The sequence below is a fragment of the Hemitrygon akajei genome, chromosome 12 (genome assembly GCF_048418815.1).
Source record: "Hemitrygon akajei chromosome 12, sHemAka1.3, whole genome shotgun sequence".
Lineage (NCBI taxonomy): Eukaryota > Metazoa > Chordata > Chondrichthyes > Myliobatiformes > Dasyatidae > Hemitrygon > Hemitrygon akajei.
In genome coordinates, this window is record NC_133135.1 from 22,654,936 (window position 1) to 22,679,724 (window position 24,789).

General features: G+C 43.0%; 1 protein-coding gene and 1 long non-coding RNA gene across 3 annotated transcripts in view; one reads left to right on the forward strand and one right to left on the reverse strand.

The window, feature by feature from the left end:
* Positions 1–3,352, reverse strand: part of LOC140736795 (tissue factor-like) — a 50,884-nt gene extending 47,532 nt beyond the window's left edge. The window contains exons 1-2 of one of the 2 annotated variants that reach the window (XR_012101008.1): positions 3,088–3,352; positions 999–1,110 (exon numbers count right to left, since the gene is read on the reverse strand). Coding sequence is in view for 1 of the 2 variants with exons in the window: in XM_073062722.1 (XP_072918823.1) it covers positions 999–1,110; positions 3,088–3,151 (176 nt within the window). In the remaining variant the exon portion in view is untranslated. The remainder of the gene's footprint in view (positions 1–998; positions 1,111–3,087) is intronic. The other variant, XM_073062722.1, reaches the window with a different exon arrangement.
* A 2,428-nt stretch (positions 3,353–5,780) lies between these two features.
* The window catches only part of LOC140736551 (uncharacterized), a 160,086-nt gene continuing 141,077 nt past the window's right edge, over positions 5,781–24,789 (forward strand). Inside the window, exon 1 of the long non-coding RNA XR_012100964.1 lies at positions 5,781–6,475. This is a non-coding gene — a long non-coding RNA (uncharacterized lncRNA). The remainder of the gene's footprint in view (positions 6,476–24,789) is intronic.

A 24,789-nucleotide genomic window follows, 5' to 3' on the forward strand; every position in this document is an offset into this window, starting at 1 on the left:
TTTACAGAAAATGGTGCAATAAAACAAAACCATTCAGTGAGCATGGTTCTGTGGGCAAAAACACCTTGCCAATGAGAGAGGTCAGAGGAGAACGGCCAGAAAGATTGGAACTGACTGGAAAATGACAGTAGCTCAAACAAATCATGATTACAACAGTGGTGTGCAGAGGAGACCCTGAACGTGCTACACACTGAACCTTGAAATGGACGGGCTACAGCAGCAGAAGATCACTCAATGACCACTTTATCAGGTACACAAGATACCTAACCATGTGGCCACTGAGTGCAGATTTAATGTGAGCAGGGAAGTTTAAAGGCCATGTGTAGGATATATTTATTTTTACACAGAGATGGGGTGGTGGTAGAAGCAGAAACAATAGTAGCAGTTAGATGGGCTCGTAAATACGCAGTAGGGAATTGGATCATATGCACACAGAAAAGATTAGTTTAGTTTCACATTGTGTTAACGACAGACGTTGCTCCGTTTCCAAGTTTTATAAATCTCACAAGGTTTATACTGGAAACTGTTTACACTGCATGAATATTAATTCATTTTATTTGATTTAGACGTACAGCACCACAACAGATCTGCACTGTCCAATTACACCCACATGGCCAATTAACCTACTAACCCGTACATCTTTGGAATGTAGGAGGAAACCAGAGCACCCGGAGGAAACCAATGTGCTCACGGGGAGAAAGTAGAAAGTCCTTACAGGCAGTGGTGGGAATTGAACCTGGGTCACTGGCGCTGTAATAATGTTACACTAACTGTTATGCTACCACGCAATACAAGAGCACGGAGGAAGGCACCACAACTCCGACTTTCCTTTAATCCTTTTGGAACAGTTCATTTGTCACAACGTTGGCTCGCAATAGGCTTTCAAACAGAACGTGATAGTTTGCAAAGCACTCAACACATTTTACTGGCTTCCAACTACTCAGAGAAAGGGGCTTTCTCTACGAGTTCTGTACATTTTACAGGGATGGTTTACATACCTGGACAATCTCACTGTGTACACTGCATTTTCCGAAGTCTTTTCCCATTCTAGTGTTGTGAAAAAATTGAATGATTTCCACTTTACGTTAGTAACAGGTTTCAATGAAGTGCCTGAAGGTTTAAAAAAAGAATAGTGTTAATTTTTCATTCATCCAAGTACTGGTCAGTTTTCTCTTCCTCATAAGAGCAAGAGCTTAACAGTGAATTTGTGTGAGATCTTGAAAGTCTAATGTTTAACACAAAAAATGAATTATAAAATCACGTTGCTGTTGGGCGTCATCGAGTTTTCGTTGACTATGGTTTTGTTCATGGGGTTTTTGTGGCAAGATACTGCTGCTGTCCACGTTGGAACCCAGCTGGATTTGAGCTCAGTACCATCCAGCTCTATCATAAAATCATAACGTGTCTTTAAAGATTTCTTGATACACAGCGAGCATCTATATATCACCTGGGTGTGACTTCACTATTTTGTCATCAAAAAGCATCCTGTGGATACCGTAGTCTGCAACTAAATAGAGAATGATGGAAATGATGCCAGGCAGCATCTGTGGAGAAGCATTATCAGGTTGATGACTTTTCAGCAGGCAGATTACCTTTAGAAGAATGAAAGGAGATCTTATAAAATTATGAAAGGGATAGGTAAGATAGAGGCAGGAAAGCTGTTTCTTCTGGTAGGTGAGACTAGAACTAGGGGACATAGCCTCAAGATTCAGGGGAGTAGATTTAGGACGGAGATGAGGAGGAACTGCTTTTCCCAACGAGTGGTGAATCTGTGGAATTCTCTGCCCAATGAAGCAGTGGAGGCTACCTCAGTAAATATATTTAAGACCAGGTTGGATAGATTTTTGCATAGTAGGGGAATTAAGGGTTATGGGGAAAAGGCAGGTAGGTGGAGATGAGATCAGCCATGATCTTACTGAATGACGGGGCAGGCTCGATGGACCGGATGGCCTACTCCTGCTCCTATTTCTTATGTTCTTATCTTATTTTGCCAACAAGATGTCACGGGCTTGTCACAGTCACTCTGCTTCCCCTCTCTCCATGTTGCTGCTCCAGCTGCTGAGTATTTCCAGTAGTTTTTGCTTTAATTACTAATTAGTAATGTGGATAGTGCATTGAACTAGCTCAGTGCTAGTACCAATCATTTGACATCGAAACACACTTAACTGTTGGGTCAGAACTACAGAGTAACCTGCACTGCCTTCCCTGCTTCCCATTCCCACATCATTAACCCATGAACCTCTCCTTGGCTTTTCCACAGTTTTAATCTGCTCCTCAGGTGCGCTTCTTTCTAACTTGCTGCAAGTTTTGACCGCGAGGCGAGTTAGCAACCACATTACCTCAGCTTTGTCATTTTCACCAGCCTACCCACCCAGTCCTGAGCTCGCTACCTGCTGAAGTCTTCCTCCCTGCTTTTGCTACTCCTAAAGTCAACTATCAATTATTAAGTCACAGATAAAAAAAAACAGAAAATGCTGGAAAAATACTCTTTCGCCATCTCTAAACATCAATCTCGGAATTCCCTCCCCAATTGCTGTGGGATCAGTTCGACAGGGCGCTTCTTTTCGAGGAAGATTGCAGACCAGCTGTGTATGGATGAGTTTATGTAACGTAGATAGACCGTTATGACCAACCTATCGTAGCAACCAGAATTTATAAATTACGACGGTTTTTAAATATCTAAACTGCATGTGAACATTGGCTGAATTAGATCTGAACGTGACCTGCGCTTGCACGGAGCGGCTTGGGTCTGACTCCGGAGCTCTCCACGACCAGATCCGCGCTGGCTCGTAAACGAACTGGACGGACTAATTACATTAGAATGGGGGGGGGGGGGTGGTTTGATTACAGGCTGTTCGGCAGCCAACCAAAAAAAAAATCACCCCGCAAAACTGCCAACCAATTGTATATGAATCTCTGCGACTCAACCCATTTTTCCAATTCTTGTTTGGTTTAAATTCACCTTCCTTGACAACCCCAACACGATTAAATTACATCCGCCGTTCTTTTTGTATGTTCATTCACGACTAAAGCATTCAATCAACTCTGTTCCGATCGGAGCATCGATCGTCAGATTGGCCAGATTACCTGAAACGTGCCCAAAGTGAAGACAAAGAATGATAAATCCCAGTATAACAGCACCACAGCCCATAGTGAGAGGAATGAGAGGATCGGCGCTATTAAAACTCGGGGCGGTAGGCAGCAGCGATTCTCTCCCGGTGTCAGGTAAGTTTGTGCCCGTACGGTGTGGCTCAATCGAGATAAAATGGAATCACCGAATGAACCAGTCCTCACAAGTTTGTTGTACAAGTTCCTCGCTGCTTCTCCTAAATCTACTCCCGACTGCAATTAAAAACTTTGCTCGGGGGCAGCCCTCTTTCCCGGAATAGCCAATGGAAGGAGAGATCTGCTGGTTCTACCAGTCGTTGCCCCTCCCAGCCACAGTTCGCAGTGTGCTGGAAATAAGGATGTCCCCTCCACCAATAAGTAGGCTCCGTATCCTCATGGTGAGCACCGCCCTTTACACCTGGGTAATGCAGGTAATTCCACAAGACGTGTCCACTGTGACTCACTTCCTCGTGGTTTCGTGTGATAAAGGAAGTGGATTTCAAGAACGAACTTTTCAGAAAGTTTCTTTGGCAAACTTCTTAACGAACCGATAATACCGAAACACACACAGCGCGGAAGGAAGTGTCGCCTGCGTTGTCTCTTTAACCACTTTTGATTGCCCACAATCTTTCACAATTTCGCGCGTTAAAAGTGACGGAATGTGTGGCAAACTATTTTAAAGTCTGAGGTTCCGGTTCCAATTCAGCTTTGTGCAATAAATTCTTGCATTTCACTTTGTTCTTGTATACTAAGGAAAAGATTAGATTAATCACCCAATAATTCTCTGTCCTTATCAAAATTTATCAGCTTCTGGAATAGACTTAATTCGTTTGATTTCTTCCGCTCTTCATGGTAACAACTAGGAGTCGTAAACAGGATCTTCGCCCAACTCGTCCCTGCGACCAGGCTATCTGAGCGGGTCGAATTTGCTTGTGTTTGGCTCATTTCCCGCCAAACGTTTTCTACCTATGTATCTGCCCAACTGTCTTTTCAATGTTATAATCGTACCTGCCTCTGGCAGCCTCTTCTATATGTGCACGATGGAATCGTCGGTCAGGTCCATTTTAAATCTTTCTTTTTTAAAATCTCTGCCCTGTTGTGGACTCCCTCCACCCTGGCTGTTCACCATATCCGTTCCCCTCATGATGCTTTACAGCTTTCTCCCAGACCCCTCCTAATCCTTCCCATATGAACCCCCCGCCCCCAGTGCTTGCACCCTACAACCGTCTATGAAATAGCGCGCCCCAAAATGGACCCAATATTGCAACTATTCTCCAATCGGGCTTTGGTGAAGATTGATTGCATTCCCTATCCGCGCTTACGTGATGTCAAATACCTCATTTAGTCTATTAGAGCTATCTATGCCTCTCACTTTTAAATATTTATTTATTGCAATCCCTTATTCGTTTTGCGACGATTGAAAGGCTGTGCTCTCGGTGTGAAAATGTGGAAACGAAACCAATCAAAGCAGCGGTTAATGTCTTCATCTTTTAATAACCTGAAGAATGTAGACAGGCCTAGGAGAGGCAACAAACACAGGAGCTTGCAAGCAGAGGCTGCCCTGATAAGGGGTCTCGGCCCGAAAAAATCGACAGTTTATTCCCCCCATAGACGCTGCCTGACCTGCTGAGTTCTTCCAGCATGTTGTGTGTGTTGGACAAGCTGGGTCTGAAGTGTCGGAGGCTGACGGGAGACCTGATGGAAATATATAAAATGATGAGGGTAGACAGCCAGTATCTCCCCCTCCCCCGAGTAGAAACGTTTAGTATAGTATTAGAGAACTGTATTTAAGGTGAGAGGTGGGACGTTTAAAGAAGTGCCAGGCAAATTTAGTTTTACGCAGAGTGTCCGGTGCCTGGAACGGACTGCTGAGGTAGTATGCCGTTTATGATACGTTTAGACAGAATCACGGATATGCAGGGAATGGAAGGTTCTGGAGCACGACCAGGCAGAAAGGATATAGTGTGTTTGGCGCGGACATCGCGAACCGAAGAGCTTGATTCGGGCGCTGTTCTGTAGTGAGCCAAGGAGGCTGAAGGTGCTCAGGTTTCAGTTCCCTGCACAGCAGGGGAGAGCCACAACTGCGGCCGCAGGGAAAGTTAGCAGAAACCAAATCAACAGTAACGAAGCTCAGAGCTTTGCTGTCACTAAGATGCGTTGAACTTCTGTAATTTCTGTCCTAGACGGCCCTGCCTCGCTAATACAAGGGATTGTTCCGGTTATGGAATGGGAGATCAAAGTTCAAATAATACGCAGAGGTATGTGTAGGGATGGATTCTATTAACACAGAGAAAGAACACACTTGTCTCACTCACAGTGACCCTGGCCGATGTGGGATATTACAGAGACAACGGGCAGTGTGTCAGAAAATCTGAGCCAGGTTTAATATCACCGGCGTACGTCGTGAAATTTGTTGACGTTGTGGCAGCAGTAAAACGCAATACGCAATAACAGAGAACACTATGAATTACAGCAAGTATGTATATTAACTAGTTAAATTAAATAGGTAGTGCAAAAATAGAAATAAAAAAAGTAGTGAGGTAGTGTTCATGGGTTCAATGTCCGTTCAGAAATCGGATGGCAGAGGGGGAAAAGCTGTTCCCGAATCGTTGAGTGAGTGCCTTCAGGCTCCTGTACCTCCTCCCTGATGGCAGCAATGAGATCGGGGTGATGGGGTCCCTAATGATGGACGCCGCCTCCTGGATACTGCAGAGACTGGTGCCCAGGATGGAGCTTACAGTTTACAACTCTCTGCAGCTTAATCCGATCCTGTGCAGTGGCCCCCCGATACCAGACGGCGATGCAGTCAGTCAGAGTGCTTTCCACCGTACATCTGTAGAAATTCGCGAGTGTGTTTGCTGATATTCACTTTCTAATGCTTGGTTGGCTTTGATGGAGGTGGACTTGTGGTTACGGGTTTCACTCGCACAGAGGCGACTGTCGAGGTAAACTTTGATCATTATGTAGCAATATTAATGTTGCAAAGCAGCGCAGAAACAAAAGGATCTCAAAGAATGACAGGATTGGCACGACGTGAGGACTAGCAAATAGGAGAAAGCTGAGCTCCGACGTGTCCAACAACAACTTGGCAAAGCATTGACAGATGAGTCCTGTAGGATGTTTTTCAACGGGTTGAAACCAAAATGATGAACAAGTAGGATCTTTTCCACGTTTATTCCAGTTACCGTGTCCCGAATTTAAATATAAACATTTGGAATAATCGCAACTGCCTACGTGGAAAATATAGGTGTGTTTACACATATTCACGCGCATTATTTAGCAAATCTGCAAAAGCGTCTTTCCAACCAAATCTTTACGGAGTCTACGAACCCATTGGGTTTACAGTGCCACAGAAATTAATCCTCTGGTGAGTAAAACAGAAACAATTCCTATTCTGTCATATCGCAACTATGACATTTGGTTAAGAATGTGGTAATGTGGTCCCGTCTGGAGATGTGATCATATAGAATTCTGGAAGCATGGCCAAGTTTGCCGAGCGCGCCGGGATTTCCACCAGTAACCACTGTACCGCAGAGTTTTACACAAACAGGGAAATATTTGCAATTATGACTTACGTTGTGCAATTATTTCTGTTGTTTTTTCCCCCCCAAAGTCTGATCAGAAGTTGACGAGAATGAAGGAGACCGGAGGAATAAAGTTTCCATAGTACGAGGAAATCTGCAGAAGCTGGAAATTCGAACAACACACACAAAATGCTGGTGGAACACAGCAGGCCAGGCAGCATCTATAGGGAGAAGCGCTGTCGACGTTTCATGGAAACATAGAAACATAGAAAATAGGTGCAGGAGTAGGCCCTTCGGCCCTTCGAGCCCGCACCACTATTCAGTATGATCATGGTTGATCATCCAACTCAGAACCCTGTACCTGCTTTCTCTCCATACCCCCTGATCCCTTTAGCCACAAGGGCCATATCTAACTTCCTCTTAAATATAGCCAATGAACCGGCCTCAACTGTTTCCTGTGGCAGAGAATTCCACAGATTCACCACTCTCTGTGTGAAGAAGTTTTTCCTCATCTCGGTCCTAAAAGGCTTCCCCTTTATCCTTAAACTGTGACCCCTCGTTCTGGACTTCCCCAACATCGGAAACAATCTTCCTGCATCTAGCCTGTCCAATCCCTTTAGAATTTTATACGTTTCAATAAGATCCCCCCTCAATCTTCTAAATTCCAGTGAGTATAAGCCTAGTCAATCCAGTCTTTCTTCATATGAAAGTCCTGCCATCCCAGGAATCAATCTGATGAACCTTCTCTGTACTCCCTCTATGGCAAGAATGTCTTTCCTCAGATTAGGGGACCAAAACTGCACACAATACTCTAGGTGCGGTCTCACCAAGACCTTGTACAACTGCAGTAGAACCTCCCTGCTCCTGTGCTCAAATTCTTTTGCTATGAATGCCAACATACCATTTGCCTTTTTCACCGCCTGCTGTACCTGCATGCCCACCTTCAATGACTGGTGTACAATGACACCCAGGTCTCGTTGCATCTCCCCTTTTCCTAATCGGCCACCGTTCAGATAATAATCTGTTTTCCTGTTTTTGCAACCAAAGTGGATAACCTCACATTTATCCACATTAAATTGCATCTGCCATGAATTTGCCCACTCACCTAACCTATCCAAGTCACCCTGCATCCTCTTAGCATCCTCCTCACAGCTAACACTGCCGCCCAGCTTCGTGTCATCCGCAAACTTGGAGATGCTGCATTTAATTCCCTTGTCTAAATCATTAATATATATTGTAAACAACTGGGGTCCCAGCACTGAGCCTTGCGGTACCCCACTAGTCACTGACTGCCATTCTGAAAAGGTCCTGTTTACTCCCACTCTTTGCTTCCTGTCTGCCAACCAATTCTCTATCCACATCAATACCATACTCCCAATACCGTGTGCTTTAAGTTTGCACACTAATCTCCTGTGTGGGACCTTGTCAAAAGCCTTTTGAAAATCTAAATACACCACATCCACTGGCTCTCCCCTATCCACTCTACTAGTTCGTCCTGATGGGTCTCGGCCCGAAACGTCGACAGCACTTCTCCCTATTGATGTTGCCTGGCCTGCTGCATTCCACCAGCATTTTGTGTGTGTTGTTCAAGATTCCATAACAGTTGGGCACAATGACTACTGATTCTTTAACTATCAAAAGTTACCAAGCCCCTTCTCAGCAGTGTTATCAAATACACCCCGTGGCCACTTTATTGGGTACCTCCTGTACATAATAAGGTAGCTACTGCGTGTAGAAATTGTCTACAAGGCATAGAGGGCAATGTCAGGGCAATACCTAGAAAAGTTTTGTCAAGAGATTTGCATCTTGAAGGAGACAAGAGGGTGAGGATGGAATAGATTGGAGAAGCAATTTCAGAGCTTTAGTTGCTCAAGGCACAACCGACCTTGGTGGCCTGAGGCCATTTGTGGATGCTGGAACACAATGAATGGAAGAAAGCCAAGTCCTTCAGAGGTTGTAGAGTTCTGGGAGGGACAGTGATGGGGAGAGATAATAGGTTTAAAAGTAGAAGTTTTTAAAATAAGGGCAGTGCCAAAGGAGGTAAGCAAACGCAGATGAGATGTATCACTGAGTTCTGAATACACTCAGGGGCCACTTTATTAATTACACCTGTACAGCTGCTCGTTAATGCAAATATCTAATCAGCCAATCACGTGGCAGCAACACAAAGCACAAAAGCATGTAGACATGGTTATAGGTTCAGTTGTTGTTCAGAACAAACAGGATGGGGAAAAATGTGATCTAAGTGTCTTCGATGGTGAAGTGATTGTCGGTGCCAGATGGGGTGGTTTGAGACTGCTGATTCCCTGGGGATTTTCACACACAATAGTCTCTGGAGTTTACAAAGAACAGTGCGGTAAACAAAAATAACAGTGAGTGCCAGTTCTGTGGGCAAAAATGCCTTGTTAATGAGTGAAATCAAAGGAGAATGGCCAGACTGGTTCAAGCTGATAGGAAGGCAACAGTAACTCAAATAACCACACTAGCAGCAGTTGTGTGCAGAACAGCATCTCTGAAAGCATAACACGCTGAACCTTGAAGTGAATGGGCTACAGCAGTAGGCGACTTTGAACATATACTCTGGCCACTTTACTAGTTATAGCTGGCATCTATTAGAATGGCCACTGAGTGTGTAGTGTGTGTCGGCCTCCATTAGTCTCGATAGACCATGGAGTTGTGCATTCGAAAGTTTCCAGGGCGCAAGCGTGGGCAAGTTTTTTTTTTGTGGAAGACGGGCAGTTGCCCAGGCTGCAAGTCTCCCCTCTCCACGCCACCAATGTCGTCCAAGGGAAGGGCACTAGAACCCATACAGCTTGGCACCGGTGTCATCGCAGAGCAATGTGTGGTTAAGTGCTTTGCTCAAGGACACACACACAGCCTCAGCCAGGGCTCAGACTAGCAACCTTCAGATCACTAGACAAACTCCTTAACCACTTGGCCACACACCACTGAGTGTAGGTACCATTTGGATGATAGAATGAGAAGGATTGACCAGAAGAGTAATTGAAAATAAAGTTTAATTGTTATTCAACTATACACATGATTACAGCCAAACAAAACAGCATTCCTCTGGGGACAAGGTGCAAAGTAGAATGCCAACAGACACACAGCACATAGCATGTATAGTACAAAAAAAAACATATAATACTGATAAAAATAATAATATAGCCTCAGTCTCTGGGTGTCAAGGCCTGTACATTGATGGTGCATGGATGTTGGCCTAGAGCCATGTTTCTGCAAGAACAATCCTGTAGCATTTCCTCATCTCGTGCAAGTCCAGCCACAGGAAAACACAATCCAGCTTGACTTCCATCAATTGAGCACTAGAGGGCAGCACTGACAGAGGAGTGAGTCCCCCAACCCAGCATGGAATCTAGCGGCACACAGCCAGCTCCAGCGTCTCCTTCCTGGGAGTTTGCAGCAGGTGACCCTCAGGCACGAGGGCCTGGCCCACTCAACAACCGAGGCCAGGCAGCCCCCCCACCGCTGATTTTTCCAATGGACCAGTGAATTGGACCTACTGTATTCTACATTGCCAATGTCCATCAGAGTCTTGTGATCACAAGATAAATGTCCAAAACAAGCATTTCCGCCATTTGTTGGACCACATACCACCACTACCCACTGCCTCCGATGCCTTCTTCCCTGGGTAGTTGAAGCAGGCTGCAACACAAAGTACAACAAGTTCAGGTTCACTTCTGTCGAGCAACTCACTAATGGGATAAACCTGCAGTGCTTGGTGTTCTCAATATCTAGCAGTGTGTTGCGATGGTAAAAAATAAGGTGTAAAGGATGAACAATTACATTTTTGTTTGGACCCAGAGAGGCACTTGCAACTGAACATGTCACCATCTTACCAGATGTGAGTCGTGGCATGTGTGAGGGGTTCAGTAGGAAGTGCGCAGAGTTGGGGCGAAGACAGGTGATGTTCTGCAAGTAGATCACCTACTCAGATTATGGGATGGATTTAGCTCTGGAAATGTAGCTCAGGTCAAGTAGGTCATCAAAGACTGAGCAATCTGTTGGATGTCAGTGGTCAGGGAGACAAATTGGTAGTGAAAGGTGTTTATGACTGGGAAAGAGAAGGATTTTAATTTTTGCTAATTTAATATTGGATAGCAGATAAATTGCATGACGTATCAGAGGCAATTCAGCACAGAAAAGGCCCTTAAGCCCACCCTGTCATCAATTTCCCATTTACACTAACTCTGTTTACCAGCACTTTGTCAGTAGCCTTTCATGTCTTAGTGACTCCATGCTCATCTAAATATCCCTAAGCATTGTGAGAGCCTCTGCCTCCATCTTCTGGGTGGGGAAAAGTAATCTTCTTAAATTCTCTCCAAACCTCTTACACTTTACCTTAAACCCTCTGGTTATGAACACCTCTGCTATCAGAATCAGAATCAGGTTTATTATCACCGGCATGTGACGTGAAACTTGTTAACTTAGCAGCAGCAGTACAATGCAATACATAATCTAGCAGAGAAAAAAAATAAAATTAAAAAAATAATAAAAAATAAACAAGTAAATCAATTACGGTATACATATATTGAATAGATATATTCAATCTCGTCACCACCTGAGATTCTACCAACAATGGTTGCTATGATGAGACGCTTTCTATCATTTCCCTATCTAACCTCCTCATTAACTTTGTTCACCTTTGTTGGCTTTCCCCTCAGTGTAAACATAAAACATGATGTGACCTTACCTGTCATTGCTTACCAGGCACTGCAAAAGGCTGAGGATAAAGATAAACCCAAGGATACACAGAACCAGTTGACCCACTCCTGTTCCTTCTTTCTAGTGCATATTCATAGCCATAGAAAAGTACAGAACAGAAACAGGGCCTTCAGCCCATCTAGCCCGTGCTGAACCATTTAAACTGCCTACTCCCACTTGTGCTGGCAGCTCATTCCACGCTCTCATAACCCTCAGAGTGAAGACGTTCCCTTCATGTTCCCCTTAAACTTTTCACCTTTCACCCTTAACCCATGACTTCTGGTTGTAGTCCTACCCAACCGCAGTGGAAAAAGCCTGCTTGCGTTTATCCAATCTACACCCCTCTTAATTTTGTATACCTCTATCAAATCTCCTCTTAATCTTCTATGTTCCAAAGAATAAAGTCTTAACCTATTCAATCTTTCTTTATAACTCAGTTCCTCCAAGCACAGCAACATCCTTGTAAATTTTTTCAACTTTATTTACGTCTTTCCTGTAGGCAGGTAACCGAAACTGCACATAATACTCCAAATTAGGTCTCACTAAAGTCTTGTACAACTTTAACCTAACATCCCAATTCCTGTGCCAAACACTTCATGACCCTACCTACCCATGGTGGTATTTTGATCACTGAATTTTGGATCTATATTGCAGATAGATCCTAGGTGGAAGCCTGGAACTCTGCAGAGCTGATTGACAACAGATGCAGTGTTGAAGTCATATTTGAGAAAGCAGAACAGGAATTCTGCAGAAAGACTTGTACAGGCACAAAAGTGGTGGTGATTTTGGAGTTTACAAGAGTGAATTTGTGGCCAGAGTCTATTATTGGAATTGCTTTATTGATATTGGTTTATTATTGTCATATATGCCAAGATGTAGTAAAAATCTTGTCTTGCATATTGCTCATGCAGATCAACTCATTACAACATATACTGAGATATAAAAAGTTAAAAAACAACAATGCAGAATAAAGTTTAAAAGCCTTAAAGGAAGTGCAGTGCAGGTGACAATAAAGTGCAATATAATAATGGGGTAGATTGTGAGGTCTAAAATCCATCTTATCATACAAGAAGTCCATTCAAGTTTCTGATAACGGCAGGATACAAGCTGTCCTTAAGGCTGGTGGTACATGCTTTCAGGCTTCTGTAACTTCTGTCCTATGGGAGAGGGGAGAAGAGGTAATGTCCGGAGTGAGTGGGTTCTGAGGCAGCAAAGGGTATAGACAGCTGGTTTCTGTGATGTGCTGAGCTGTGTTCACAACTTTCTGCAGTTTCTTGCTGTCACAAACAAACGGTTGCAGATAGGATGCATTCTTTAGTGCGTCGATAAAAGTTGGTAAGGGTCAACAGGGACATGCCAAATTTATTTAGCCTCCCAAGGAAGCAGAGACATTGGTGAGCTTTCTAGGCCATGGCACCATGTGGATGGTCCAGGACAGGCTATTAGTGATATTGGCTCCGATGAACGTGAAGCTCTCAACCATCTCAACCTTAACAGCACTGATGTAGACAGTAGCATGTGCCCCACCTTCCTCCCTGTCATAGCCCGCTTTTTTCTTTTGTTGACATTGAAGGAAAGGTTGTTGTCATTGCACCATGTCATGAAGCTCTCTGTCTCCTTCCTATACTCATATCCATCATTATCTGAGATACAGCCCACTATGATAGTATCATCTGCAAACTTGCAGCTCAGGGTTTCCCAATATGAGGTCCACAGACCCCTCAGTTAATGGTAGGGGTCCATGGCATAAATAAGCTTGTGAACCCCTGCTGTAGGTGGAATTAGAGCAGAATTTGGCCATGCAGTCATGAGTGTACAGGGAGTAGAGTAGGGACACTAAATAACAAAATCATCCCAATACCAGGAAGATATCCTTAGGCTCAGTAAGAGATGGACACTGAACAAAACTTTGACCACCCAACAGAATATTGGAAACCTATCAGCTAAGTTTGACAGTGTAATACATCTTAGCTCTAAAAGCATTGCTGTGTACAGTGAACTATAATTGGTATTTAAACCTAGTTGTTAATGGAGAAGATCTAGGAACTATGCAGGAACAAGAAGAACTGGGTGAATATTTATCATTGAAAATTAATGGAACAATGCAAATCAAAATAAGAAAATGCTGATAAGTAGTTATTTATTTTTTCTCTGAATTGAATATGAAATGAAAACTGAGGAATTAGTACCTTTAGATGCACATCATGTTACTGATCTGCACAGCAGAATTATCCTCGACAAAAAAGGATGAAGAAAATACAGAGAGTGTTTCGCAGTATTGGAACAAATACTGTAAATCCAGAATAGTAGTTCAAATTAAGCTGTGAAAAGGTTTCATGACCATTGATTCAAGAGGATCAAAGGTAAGATTGAAGTTAATATCAGAAGATTCATTATGTGGTGATCAGTGCTGAATAATAGATCACTAAGCAGCACGCTGGAGATAAAAGCTAATTTCATAACTCACTCCACACCTTCAGCGGATCCTAGGTATTTTGTTAATTCAGGAGGCAGCAAAGATGAACACAAATTTCCTCCTCCATATCTATCATGTGAGAATCAGCTTTATTGTCACTGACATAAGTCGTTTTGTGTCAGGCATAGCAATTTACTATATGTTATAATAAAAACAAATAACTAGCACTAAAGAGGGATAGCAATGAAGTGTTCATGAGCTCATGGGCGGTCCCCAAATCAGATTGTGGAGGAGAAGAAGCCGTTGCTAAAAAGTTGAGTGTGGGTCTTCAGGCTCCTGTATCTCCTCCCAGATAGATAGATAGATACTTTATTCATCCCCATGGGGAAATTCAACTTTTTTTCCAATGTCCCATACACTTGTTGTAGCAAAACTAATTACATACAATACTTATGGTAGTAATGAGAAGATGGCATGTCCCAGATGGTGAAGGATGACGGATGCTGCCTTCTTGAAGCACCACCTTTGGAAGATGTCTTCAATGGTGGGGAAGCTTGTGCCTGTGATGGAGTTGGCAGAACCTACAACCCCTGAAGCCTCTTGTGATCTCGTGTATTGGCTCTTCTATACCAGGCAGTAATGCAACCAGTCAAAATGGTACATCTTCTTGAGTCTTTGATGACATTCCACATCTCTTCAAACTCCTAATGAAGTATAGCCACTGCTGGGCCTTCATTTGATTGCATCAGTATGGTGGAGCCAGGAGAGATCTTCAGAGACATTGATGCCCTGTGACTTGTAGTTTCATTACTAAGCCCAAATTTCATATTTGAGTTTTTTCCTGCTTTTCTTTCCTACTTTACAGTCGGGACCAGAATTCAGAAGTCCGTCCAGTGACTGAAACACTTTGTAATTATTCCTAAAATGGGAAGCAAAAGGTGCTGAATGAAAATGAAGCTTTCTCTTTTAAAGTGACTGACAAATATACGTATTAGTCCCATGGAAATAGTGACACATTTAGGTAGTTTCCTATTACTGTCTGAGTAATCCGACACAGATGTTATTTTTCCAGCCATTTCAACTAATAAGAGACTCAACCCACTTCTCTCCACCACATAGACTCACATTATGCAATCAGGTTTGAAATTAATTCATTACACGTAACAATTCTAAATTTGTATCTTCTCTCATGAAAGAGGGAGCTACTTAGAAATGTTGTGGGGGTGTTCGCCTTTTTATGGAGAAAACATGGGAATTCTGAGTGATCCAGTTGAAAGTGAAGGAAGGAACGGGTCAACTGCCTGGTTGGAATGCAGCTGCCGGAATCTGATCTCATCTCAGATCTAACAGACACAACTCAACGTTGTGATATGAACTGAAAACGCTGGACCCACTCAACAGATCAGACAGCATATTCAGAGAGAGAGAGAGAGAGAGAGAGAGAGAGAGAGAGAGAGAGAGAGAGAGAGAGGGAGAGGGAGAGAGAGAGAGAGAGAGAGATAGAGAGCAGTTATTCTGACCAAGAGCCAAGGGTTTTCAACTCAAAATGTTAACTGTTCTCTTTACACAGTTGCTGCCCGATTTTCTGAGTGCAACATTTTCTGATTTTATTTCCGATTCCTGTAACCTGTACTTTTTAAAAATTCTTATTTACTATTAGGAACTTCCTGGTTCCAACCATAATTCAGTTAATTAAACTGTTGAAAATGGTAATCTACACTTAGGTACAGCAGTGCTGTAGCCCAATCACTTCAACATGTTGTGCGTTCACTGATGCTCTCCTGTTGTAATGTGTTGTCACCTGAATTACTGTCAAATCCCTTTCAGCTTGAACCAGTCTAGGCATTCTCTTTTAACCTTTCTCATCAACAAGGCAATTTTGCCCACAGAACTGCCACTCACTGATGACACTGAAGGACTAGGGCATGGTTGGGGATCATTTTGGCAAGAAAATACAGAGAATCTTCCAGAAGTTCATGGTGTGGAATGACGACAGCTCGGCAAGGTCGCTTTCTGCCGGGCACCAGCATTCAGACTCAGACAAGAACGTGGACAGAACACAGCTCTGGAACATCTTCACCTTGGTGTGGACACTGTACCCTATCGATACCCCTCAGGATTTTTAGTTCTAAAATCCTTGTCCTGTGTTAAATGGGTTAAGATCAGTTTAAGAGGTAAGTTTTTCACACAGAGAGTGGTGGGTGCATGGAATGCACTGCCAGCGACAGTGGTAGAGGTGGATACAACAGGGTCTTTTAAGAGACTCTTAGATAGGTACAAGCAACTTAGAAAAATAGAGGGTTGTGTGGCAGGGAAATTCTAGGCAGTTGGTAGAGTAGGTTACATGGTCGGCACACCATTGTGGGTTGGAGGGCCTGTCGATTTCTATGATCCATGTTCTAACTGTTGTGAATTCTAGCTCTCCTGTGGTTTTCATCATACTTATATTCTTCATCCAACTTCTCACTCTTCTAACATGTGGTACCACCATGTAATCGATTTGATTTATTATTGTCACCTGTACTGAGATACATGGAGAGCTTTTGTTTGTGCGCCATCAAGGTAGATCATTCCATGTGATAGGTGGGGGGACAGGCAGTGCTGAGGAAGCAGGGACCGTACACAAGGACCTGTACAGAATGGGGAATAGGCAAAGAAGTGGCAGAGGAAATGCAGTGCAGGGAAATGTATGGTCATGCACTTTGGTACAAGGAATAAAGGCATAGACTATTTTGTAAAATAGAAAAGAATTCAGAAAACATAGAGGTTGGAGGTGTTGTGGATAGTGTGGAGGGCTGTCAGAGGTAACAGCGGGACATTGATAGGATGCTAAACTGGGCTGAGAAGTGGCAGATGGAGTTCAACCCAGATAAATGTGAAGTGGTTCATTTTGGTGGGTCAGATATGATGGCAGAATATGGTATTAATGGTAAGACTCTTGGCAGTGTGGAGGATCAGAGGGATCTTGGATCCAAGTCCATAGGACACTCAAAGCTGCGTGCAGATTGACTCTGTGGTCAAAAAGACATATGGTGTATTGCCCTTCATCAATTGTAGTACTGAGTTTAGGAGCCGAGAAGTAATGTTGCAGCTCTACAGGGCCCTGGTCAGACTCCACTTGGAGTACTGTGCTCAGTTCTGGTCACCTCACTAAAGGAAGGATATGGAAACCATAGAAAGGGAGCAGAGGAGATTTACAAGGGTGTTGCCTGGATTGGGGAGCATGCCTAATGAGAATAGGTTGAGTGAACTTGGGTTTTTCTCCTTGGAGAGACAGAGGATGAGAGGTGACTGGATAGAGGTGTATAAGATGATGAGAGGCATTGATTTTGTAGATATTCAAAGGCTTTTCCCCAGGGCTGAAATAGCTAGCACGAGAGGGTGCAGTTTTAAGGTGCTTGGAAGTAGGTACAGAGGGGATGTCAGGGGTAAGTTTTTTATGTAAGGAGTGGTGAGTGCATGGAATGGGCTGCCGGCAACAGTGGTGGAGGCGGATACGATAGGGTCTTTTAAGAGACTCCTGGATATGTACATGGAGCTTAGGAAAATAGAGGGCTATGGGTAACTCTAGTTAATTTCTAAGGTAAGGACATGTTCAGTACAGCTTTGTGGACCAAAGGGCCTGTATGGTGCTGTAGGTTTTCTATGTTTCTAAAACAGAGGTGCAAAGGCAGTTGGGACTCATACAGGACTCCCTGATGGTTAACTTGAAGGTTGAGTCAGTAGTAAGGAAGGCAAGTAATGGTAGCATTCACTTTGGGAAACTAGAATATAAAAATAAGGATGTAAAATTGAGGCTTATAAGGCATTGGAATATTGTGAGCAGATTTGGGTTACTTATCTAAGAAAGGATGTGTTAGCATTGGAGGAGTTCAGAGGATTTGTATGAGAATGATTTTTATGAGTAGGAGGAGCATTTGATGGTTCTGGGTCTGTATGCACTGGAGTTTAGAAGAATGAGAGGGATCTGATTGCAATCTAAGAAATATTGAAAGGCCTAGATAGAGTGTACATGAAGAGCATGTTTCCATTAGTGGGAGAGTCTAGGAGTCCATTAGTGGCATAGCCTGAGAGGATAGAATTGTCCTCTAAAGAAAGAGGAGGAATTTCTTTAGCCAGAGCATGGTGAATCAGTGGAAATCATTGCCAGATATGGCTGTGGAGGCCAAGTTATTGGGAACATTTCAAGCAAAGGTTGATAGGCTCTTGATTAGTAAGCTTGTCAAAAGTTATGGGGAGAAGAGAGAAGAAATGTGTAGAGAGATAAAATAAATTAGCCACAATTGAAAGGCAGAGCAGATATGATGGGCCGAATATCTTAATTCTGCTCATATGTCTCTGGTCTTATAGTCTTATAGTACACAACAAACAACATGCAGAATATAGTGCTGCAGTGACTGAAGAACTGAAGACAATGAGGTGGAATGAGAAATCAAGAATTCACCTTTAGCATGCAAAAGGTTGGTCCTTTTGCATTCTCAGATTCAGATTCAGATTCAGTTTATTGTTATTTAGAAACCACAAATGCAATGCAGTTAAAAAATGAGACAACGTTCCTCCAGAATGATATCACAAAAGCATATGACAAAACAGACTACACCAGAAAATCCACATAACATTTGGCAATCCCCAGTCCAGAGTCCGGAAAGGCTGCTGCGTATTAATATCGCGCTACCGTCTTAGCGCTGAGGAGGAATTTCTTTAGCTAGAAAGTGGTGAATCTGTGGAATTTGTTGCCACAGGTGGCCGTGGTGGCCAATTCATTGGGTATATAAGGCAGAAGCTGATAGATTCTTGATTAATCAGGGCACATGGAGAAGGCAGGAGGTCGGGGCTGAGAGGGAAAATGATGGAATGGCAGAGCAGACTCAATGAGCCAAATGGCCTAATTCTGCTCCTATATCTTATGGGCTTGTGGTTCAAGAGTCTTATAACAGTGGGATAGAAGCTGTCGTTAAACATTTTCCAACATATTCACCTGCTCACTAATGAAGATGCACCCAGCATGCCTGTCCTTTCTCTTGTAAATTTCCACCACTTTGCCTCCTTCGTGATGCTGGTCAAAATCAGAGTCAAAGTCAAACTCGAGTTTACTATCATATGTGGAGATCCATGTATAGACAAGTGCAATGAAAAGCTTTCTTGCAGCAGCATCACACTCACATGGCATCATATAACCAGCATTCACATGAAAAACAAATTACGCATAAATTAATTTTTACAAGAAAGAATGCAATTAGGAAAGAAGTGTCCATTTTAGTGCAGAGTGAGCAAAGTGGTCGTAGTTTTGTTAAACTGCAGTGACGATGGATTTTCCAGTTGGTTGAAGAGTAGTAGCTGTTCTTGAACCTGGTGGTGTGGGACATCAGGCTTCTGTACCTCCTGCTTGGTGGTAGCTATGAAGAGATGGCATGGCATGGATAGTGGAGATCGATGATGATTGATGTAGCCTTCTTGAAGCACCATCCCCTGTAGATACTACCAGTGGTGGAGAGGAAGGTACCCATGATGTATTAGGCAAAGTCCACTACTCTCGTCAGCTTCTTACATTGCTCTGCAATGCAGCCAGTAACAATATTTTCAACAGGACATCTGTAGACATTTGTTAGAGTGTTCGGTGACAAGTTGAACCTCCTTAATTTGCTAAGAATGTAAAGAAACTGTCAAACGTTCCCTGTGCTGGGCTCAGGACAGGTCATCTGATATGTTAACGCCCTGGAATTAAATGCTGCTGAATCTCTCCACTGCCGATTCTCCAGTGTAGACTGGCATATGTTCACCCTCCTTCCTTTTCTTGAAGTCGACAATCGGCTCTTCAGTTTTATTGACGCTGAGCCAGAGGTTGTTCATAAAATATCATGTTAATGCTGGAATATGTCAACAATCCATCTTTTACCATTTGCAGTGACACATGAAACAGAGACCACACTATGTAAATTGATACTTCTGGTGTGTGTAATTTTACAAATGTTATTTTAAATGATCAGCCACCACAAGGAGTATGTGCTTGACTTCCAACACATGAGCACAAGGCTGAATAATTTCTCTTCCGTTCTCCTCTGGCTTTTCAGATACTGTCTGTATTCATACTGTGTTAGACTGAGCAAAAGTCACTGCGCCCCTAGACACTAAGTCAGCGTCATATTAAGTGTAGCTGTCTTTACTCAGTCATTCAGTTCTTTAGTCAGTCGTTCCTTAAGGATTCCAGGGTGTATCCTGTCAGATCCAGGTGCACTGGAACATATACAGCAATTATTTTCTCTCTTGAGCATTACTGAGTTGTCTGTTAGTCATCGATCCTCAAATCAGATGGTCTGGTACTGTACTTTGCCCTAGTTTTCATTTCTAACAATGGTTATGAAGAAGCTTTTCCATTTGCCAGTTTGTGGCTCTCCATAATGTAACAATTACAAGGCATCTATCCCTGTTGGAGCATCTCCACTCCATCCGCCAGAAGCTGAATTTCTCAGTAGCCAACCATTCTAATTTCTATCGACATGTTGGTCCATCTTTTCCCACAATGAGACCACTCTCAGGGTGGAAGAACAACAACCCATATTCTGTCTAGGTAGCCTCCAAACTGATGGCATAAACATCTATTTCTCCTTCCATTAATTGTTTTTGTTCCTCCCCCCCCCCCCACCTCTTCTTCTATTCTACACACTGGCCTCTTACCTCTTCTCCTCACCTGGCAATCACTGGTGCTTCTCCTTCTTCCCTTTCTCCCATGGTCAGCTCTCCTCTCCTATCAGATCCCTTTTTCTCCAGCCCTTTACCTTTTCTACCTGTCACCATCCAGCTTCTCACTTCATCCCCCTCCCCCCACACCTATCAGCTTCTCGCTCAGGGGTGGGCAAACTTTTTGACTTGTGGGCCACAAAGGGTTCTAAAATTTGACAGGGGGGCCGGACCAGGAGCAGATGGACGGAGTGTTTTGGTAATACACCTCATAAGAGAAAATAAAATATCATGGGATATGTAGAAAACATGTGCTTTAATTTCAATTGAAAATGAACAAATGCATTACAACAAAATATCTGTCTTTGAAGTCCCATGGTATTTAGCTATTTATTGAAATGACTTTTAAAACACTGAAAATTAAATGAATAAAATACAGCTTTTTTTAATAGTAACAGTTATTATTTTAAAGCACTGAAAATTCTGTTATCCTTCAAGATATTATCATCATCACTCTCCTCCTGACTGTCTTTATTTCAAAAACGGTAGGAGATGCAGGTCTACTTGTCCTGCTCCTTCTTATTCAATTGTCCCCTGTGCCAAAACTCAACAACGACCAGCACAAGGACAGAACAGTGACAGCACGCCATTATGCGGAGCGCGTTATTTGATCTGGAGCGCATTTTTTATTTTGAGAACGTACGTGCACCTGCGCACTACTCATGTCCATCACTTAACAGAAATGACATGTAACATATAAGGCTTATTGAAAAAAATATTTTCAAATGCATTTTTTACATAACACAACGAAGAAACTTATTTTTAATTTCAGTGGGAACAGTGTTGTTGGTCTCCCTTTTTAGCCAGCGCATCAAAGTCTGGATTTAGTTTTGTTGTGGCGATTCTCAGGATGGATCTGAGGTGTTTGTCAGTTAACTTGGAGCTGTGGCTGGCTTTGTTGATGTTCATGACGCTGAACGCCTGTTCATACAAATAGGTCGAGCCGAACAACGGCAGCATCTTCTGTGCCGTCCTCCGGAGGTTTGGACCTCTTTACCAAGTGAAGCATAAAAGTCATTCAGTTTAAGAGAGTTGAACTTCTCTTTTAAGACGGGGTCAGACTGAAGGTCGATCAGTTCCAGCTGTAGCTCCTCTGGTGCTGTTTCAGGATCTTGTGACAGGGGACAGGCCACCAACTGAAGTGACTTGTCAAATTTTTTCAAAATCCGAAAAGCGATGGCAGAATTCTCTGTGCAGCGCATCCAGTGACTCGCTGTATTTTTTCACATTTGCGCCGGCCTCTTCCAGCGTGGCTAGTGTGGGGAAATGAGTGAATAACTTATTCAAAATTTGCCTGGAGAAAAAAGCCAGCTTGGATTTAAAGGCTTTCACGTTTGTGTACATGTCATGCACAAACTGATCCTTCCCCTGTAGCTTCACGTTCAGTTCATTCATGTGTGAAAATATATCCACAGCAAACGCAAAGTCACAAAGCCAGCTCTTGTTGCTCAGCTCAGGAAATTCGCCGGCCTTCCTCAGTAACTCCAAAAATGCACCGATCTCCTCTTTGAGCTCCCATACTCGTTGAAACACTTTGCCCAAACTTAACCAGCGGACACGGGAGTGATAAAGTAGGTCCTGGTGATCCGCATCAGTTTCCTCCAGGAACATGATGAACTGACGGTGCTGAAGTCCCCTTGCACATATAAAGTTGACAAGTTTTACGACAGGATTCACAACATGATTCAGCTGTAATACCAATTTACATAGAGATTCCTGGTGGATGATGCAGTGAAGGAAAATAACATCCTGGTCAGGATTTTCATCTTTCACTTTATTCTGTATTCTCCTCAGCAGGCCGACATTTTTCCCTGTCAAATTAGGAGATCCATCTGTGGTGACGTTGATAAGTTTACTCCAAGGGAGCTTCATATTTTCAATGACAGCAGACACCCGGTCATACAAGTCCTCTCCCCGTGTTTTTCCTTTCAGAGACTCCATTGTCAAAAACTCCTCCATTATTTCAAAAGTATTGTTAATTCCTCAGATAAAAATGAGGAGCTGAGCAGTGTCTTTTACATCGTTGCTTTCATCCAGTGCTAATGAATATAACGTGAACGACTCTGCCTTTTTATTTAAGTCGCTGGTTATATCTTCATCTATCAGTTCCACACGGCGAGTCACTGTCCTGCGTGATAAACTGATTTTTTCAAATTTGTCTTTGCTCTCCGGACACAATACACCTGCTGTCTCCACCATACATTCTTTTAAAAACTCGCCTTCAGACAGAGGCTTGCTGGCCTTTGCTAATTTGAATGACAGCATAAAACTCGCCTTGGTACTTGACTCATGAATGGCAGTTTGACGGTGAAAAAAATTTTGTTGAGCCTGTAAATTAGCTGCCAACCTCTGAGCATTAGCTTCCCGTTCTTTTGTTGACTGGTTGCTAGCATAGTTGGCATGTTTTGTGGCAAAGTGACGGCTGATATTATATTCTTTAAAAACCGCCACAGTCTCTTGGCATATCAGGCATACAGCAGTTGATCGGTGTTCGGTAAAAAGATATTTAGTTGTCCACTCCTTATTAAACACCTGACATTCTCTATCCACTTTTCTTTTCTTAGCTCCACTCATCTTTACAGAAGGGGTGAAAGGTCAAAGAGTAAAGCGCAAATGTGGAATAATACGCTGCACCTCAACAAAGGTCAATGTATATAGAGTGCGTCATCTATTGGGAAAACGCCAGAATTGCGGGGAAAAAACGTTAACAAGGTTTATTAATATAATTTCATCAAGTTCTGCGGGCCGGATTAAAAAGCTTAACGGGCCGCATATGGCCCCCGGGCCGTAGTTTGCCCATGCCTGTTCTAGCTTGTATTCCTCCTCCCCCACCTTCTTATGCTGGCTTCTTCCCCCTTCCTTTCCAGTCCTGAAGAAGGGTCTTGGCCTGAACTTTGACAGTTTATTCCTTTCCATAGATGCTGCCTGACCTGCTGAGTTCCTCCAGTATATTGTTTGTGTTACTGTATTTAGAACGTTTTACCTGCTTCTCAAACAGCTAACACATTTACTTGGCTCGATTTTGTACCTAGTAAAGTGATTTTGCTTGCTCATTTGTTCCACATTCTTCGTTGAGGCCTTGCAGAATTAATGCTATTTTAATAATGGCCAGCTTTTTACGTGATTAGTGGCCTGCTTATTTGACTGGAATGTCTAGCATTGTCCAAGTTGATTCACTTCCCAAACTCTTAATGAAATATTTCTTAGCAATTTCATTTAATTCTACCATTTTTTTCAGTTCTTCTCCCTGTTCAATCTGCCTGAAATTATTTTCACAGCTGCATCTGCATTGATGTACTTGTCCTTAACCCTTATTACAGTATCAGGGTCATCCTCGTGCTTGTTCTCCCAGACTCCTAATCACCCCCAAGTGAGAGTTGTAAAGTATTTTAGTACCACTGATTGCAGATGGTCTGACTCATTTCCTATAGTTGGAAGAAGCAACCAGATATTACCAACATATATTGCTTCTCCAGTTCAGCTATACTTATCTGCGATTGTTCTCGATTATTAAACTGTAATTCTTCTTGCCTCCCCTTTACTCGCTGAACTGTTGGCTGCCTTCGTGAGAACTTATAGTGGCAGTTAAATCCTTTCCTGAGTCAATTACTGTCAATTTTTGCTCAAGCAGCTTTGTGCTACCTCCAGCTGTGCTTTCAGATCCATCTTCTTCTCAACTGTACCCTCACCATTTAGATCATAAGACATAGGAACAGAATTAGGCCATTTGGCTGATCGAGTCTGCTCCCCCATTCAATCATGGCTGATTTATTATCCCTTTCTCTTGCTTCTCTCCAAAGCTTTTGACACCCTTATTAATCAAGAACTTATCAACCTCCGCTTTAAATCTACCCAATGGCTTGGCCTCCACTCCATCTGTGGCAATGGATCCTACAGATTCAGTAACCTCTCACTAAAGAAATTTCTACTCATCTCTGCTCTAAGGGGAGATCCTTCCATTCTGAGGCTGTGTCCTCCGTTCCTAGACTCCCTACTATTGGGAACATCCTCTCTATCTAGGCCTTTCAATAATAGATAGGTTTCAATGAGATTCCTTCTCCTTCTTTAAACTCCAGCCATCAAACACTCTTCACAGATTAATCCTTTCATTCCTGAGATTATTCTTGTGAACCTCCTCTCGTCCGTCTCAAATTCCAGCATATCCTTTCTTGGATAAAAGACCCAATACTGTTTACATTTAGAAGCCTCTGTCTCACCTTCATTTTGTTCTTTGGATAATTGATTTGTTTCTGTAACACAAACAATGAAAAAGTCTTTCCT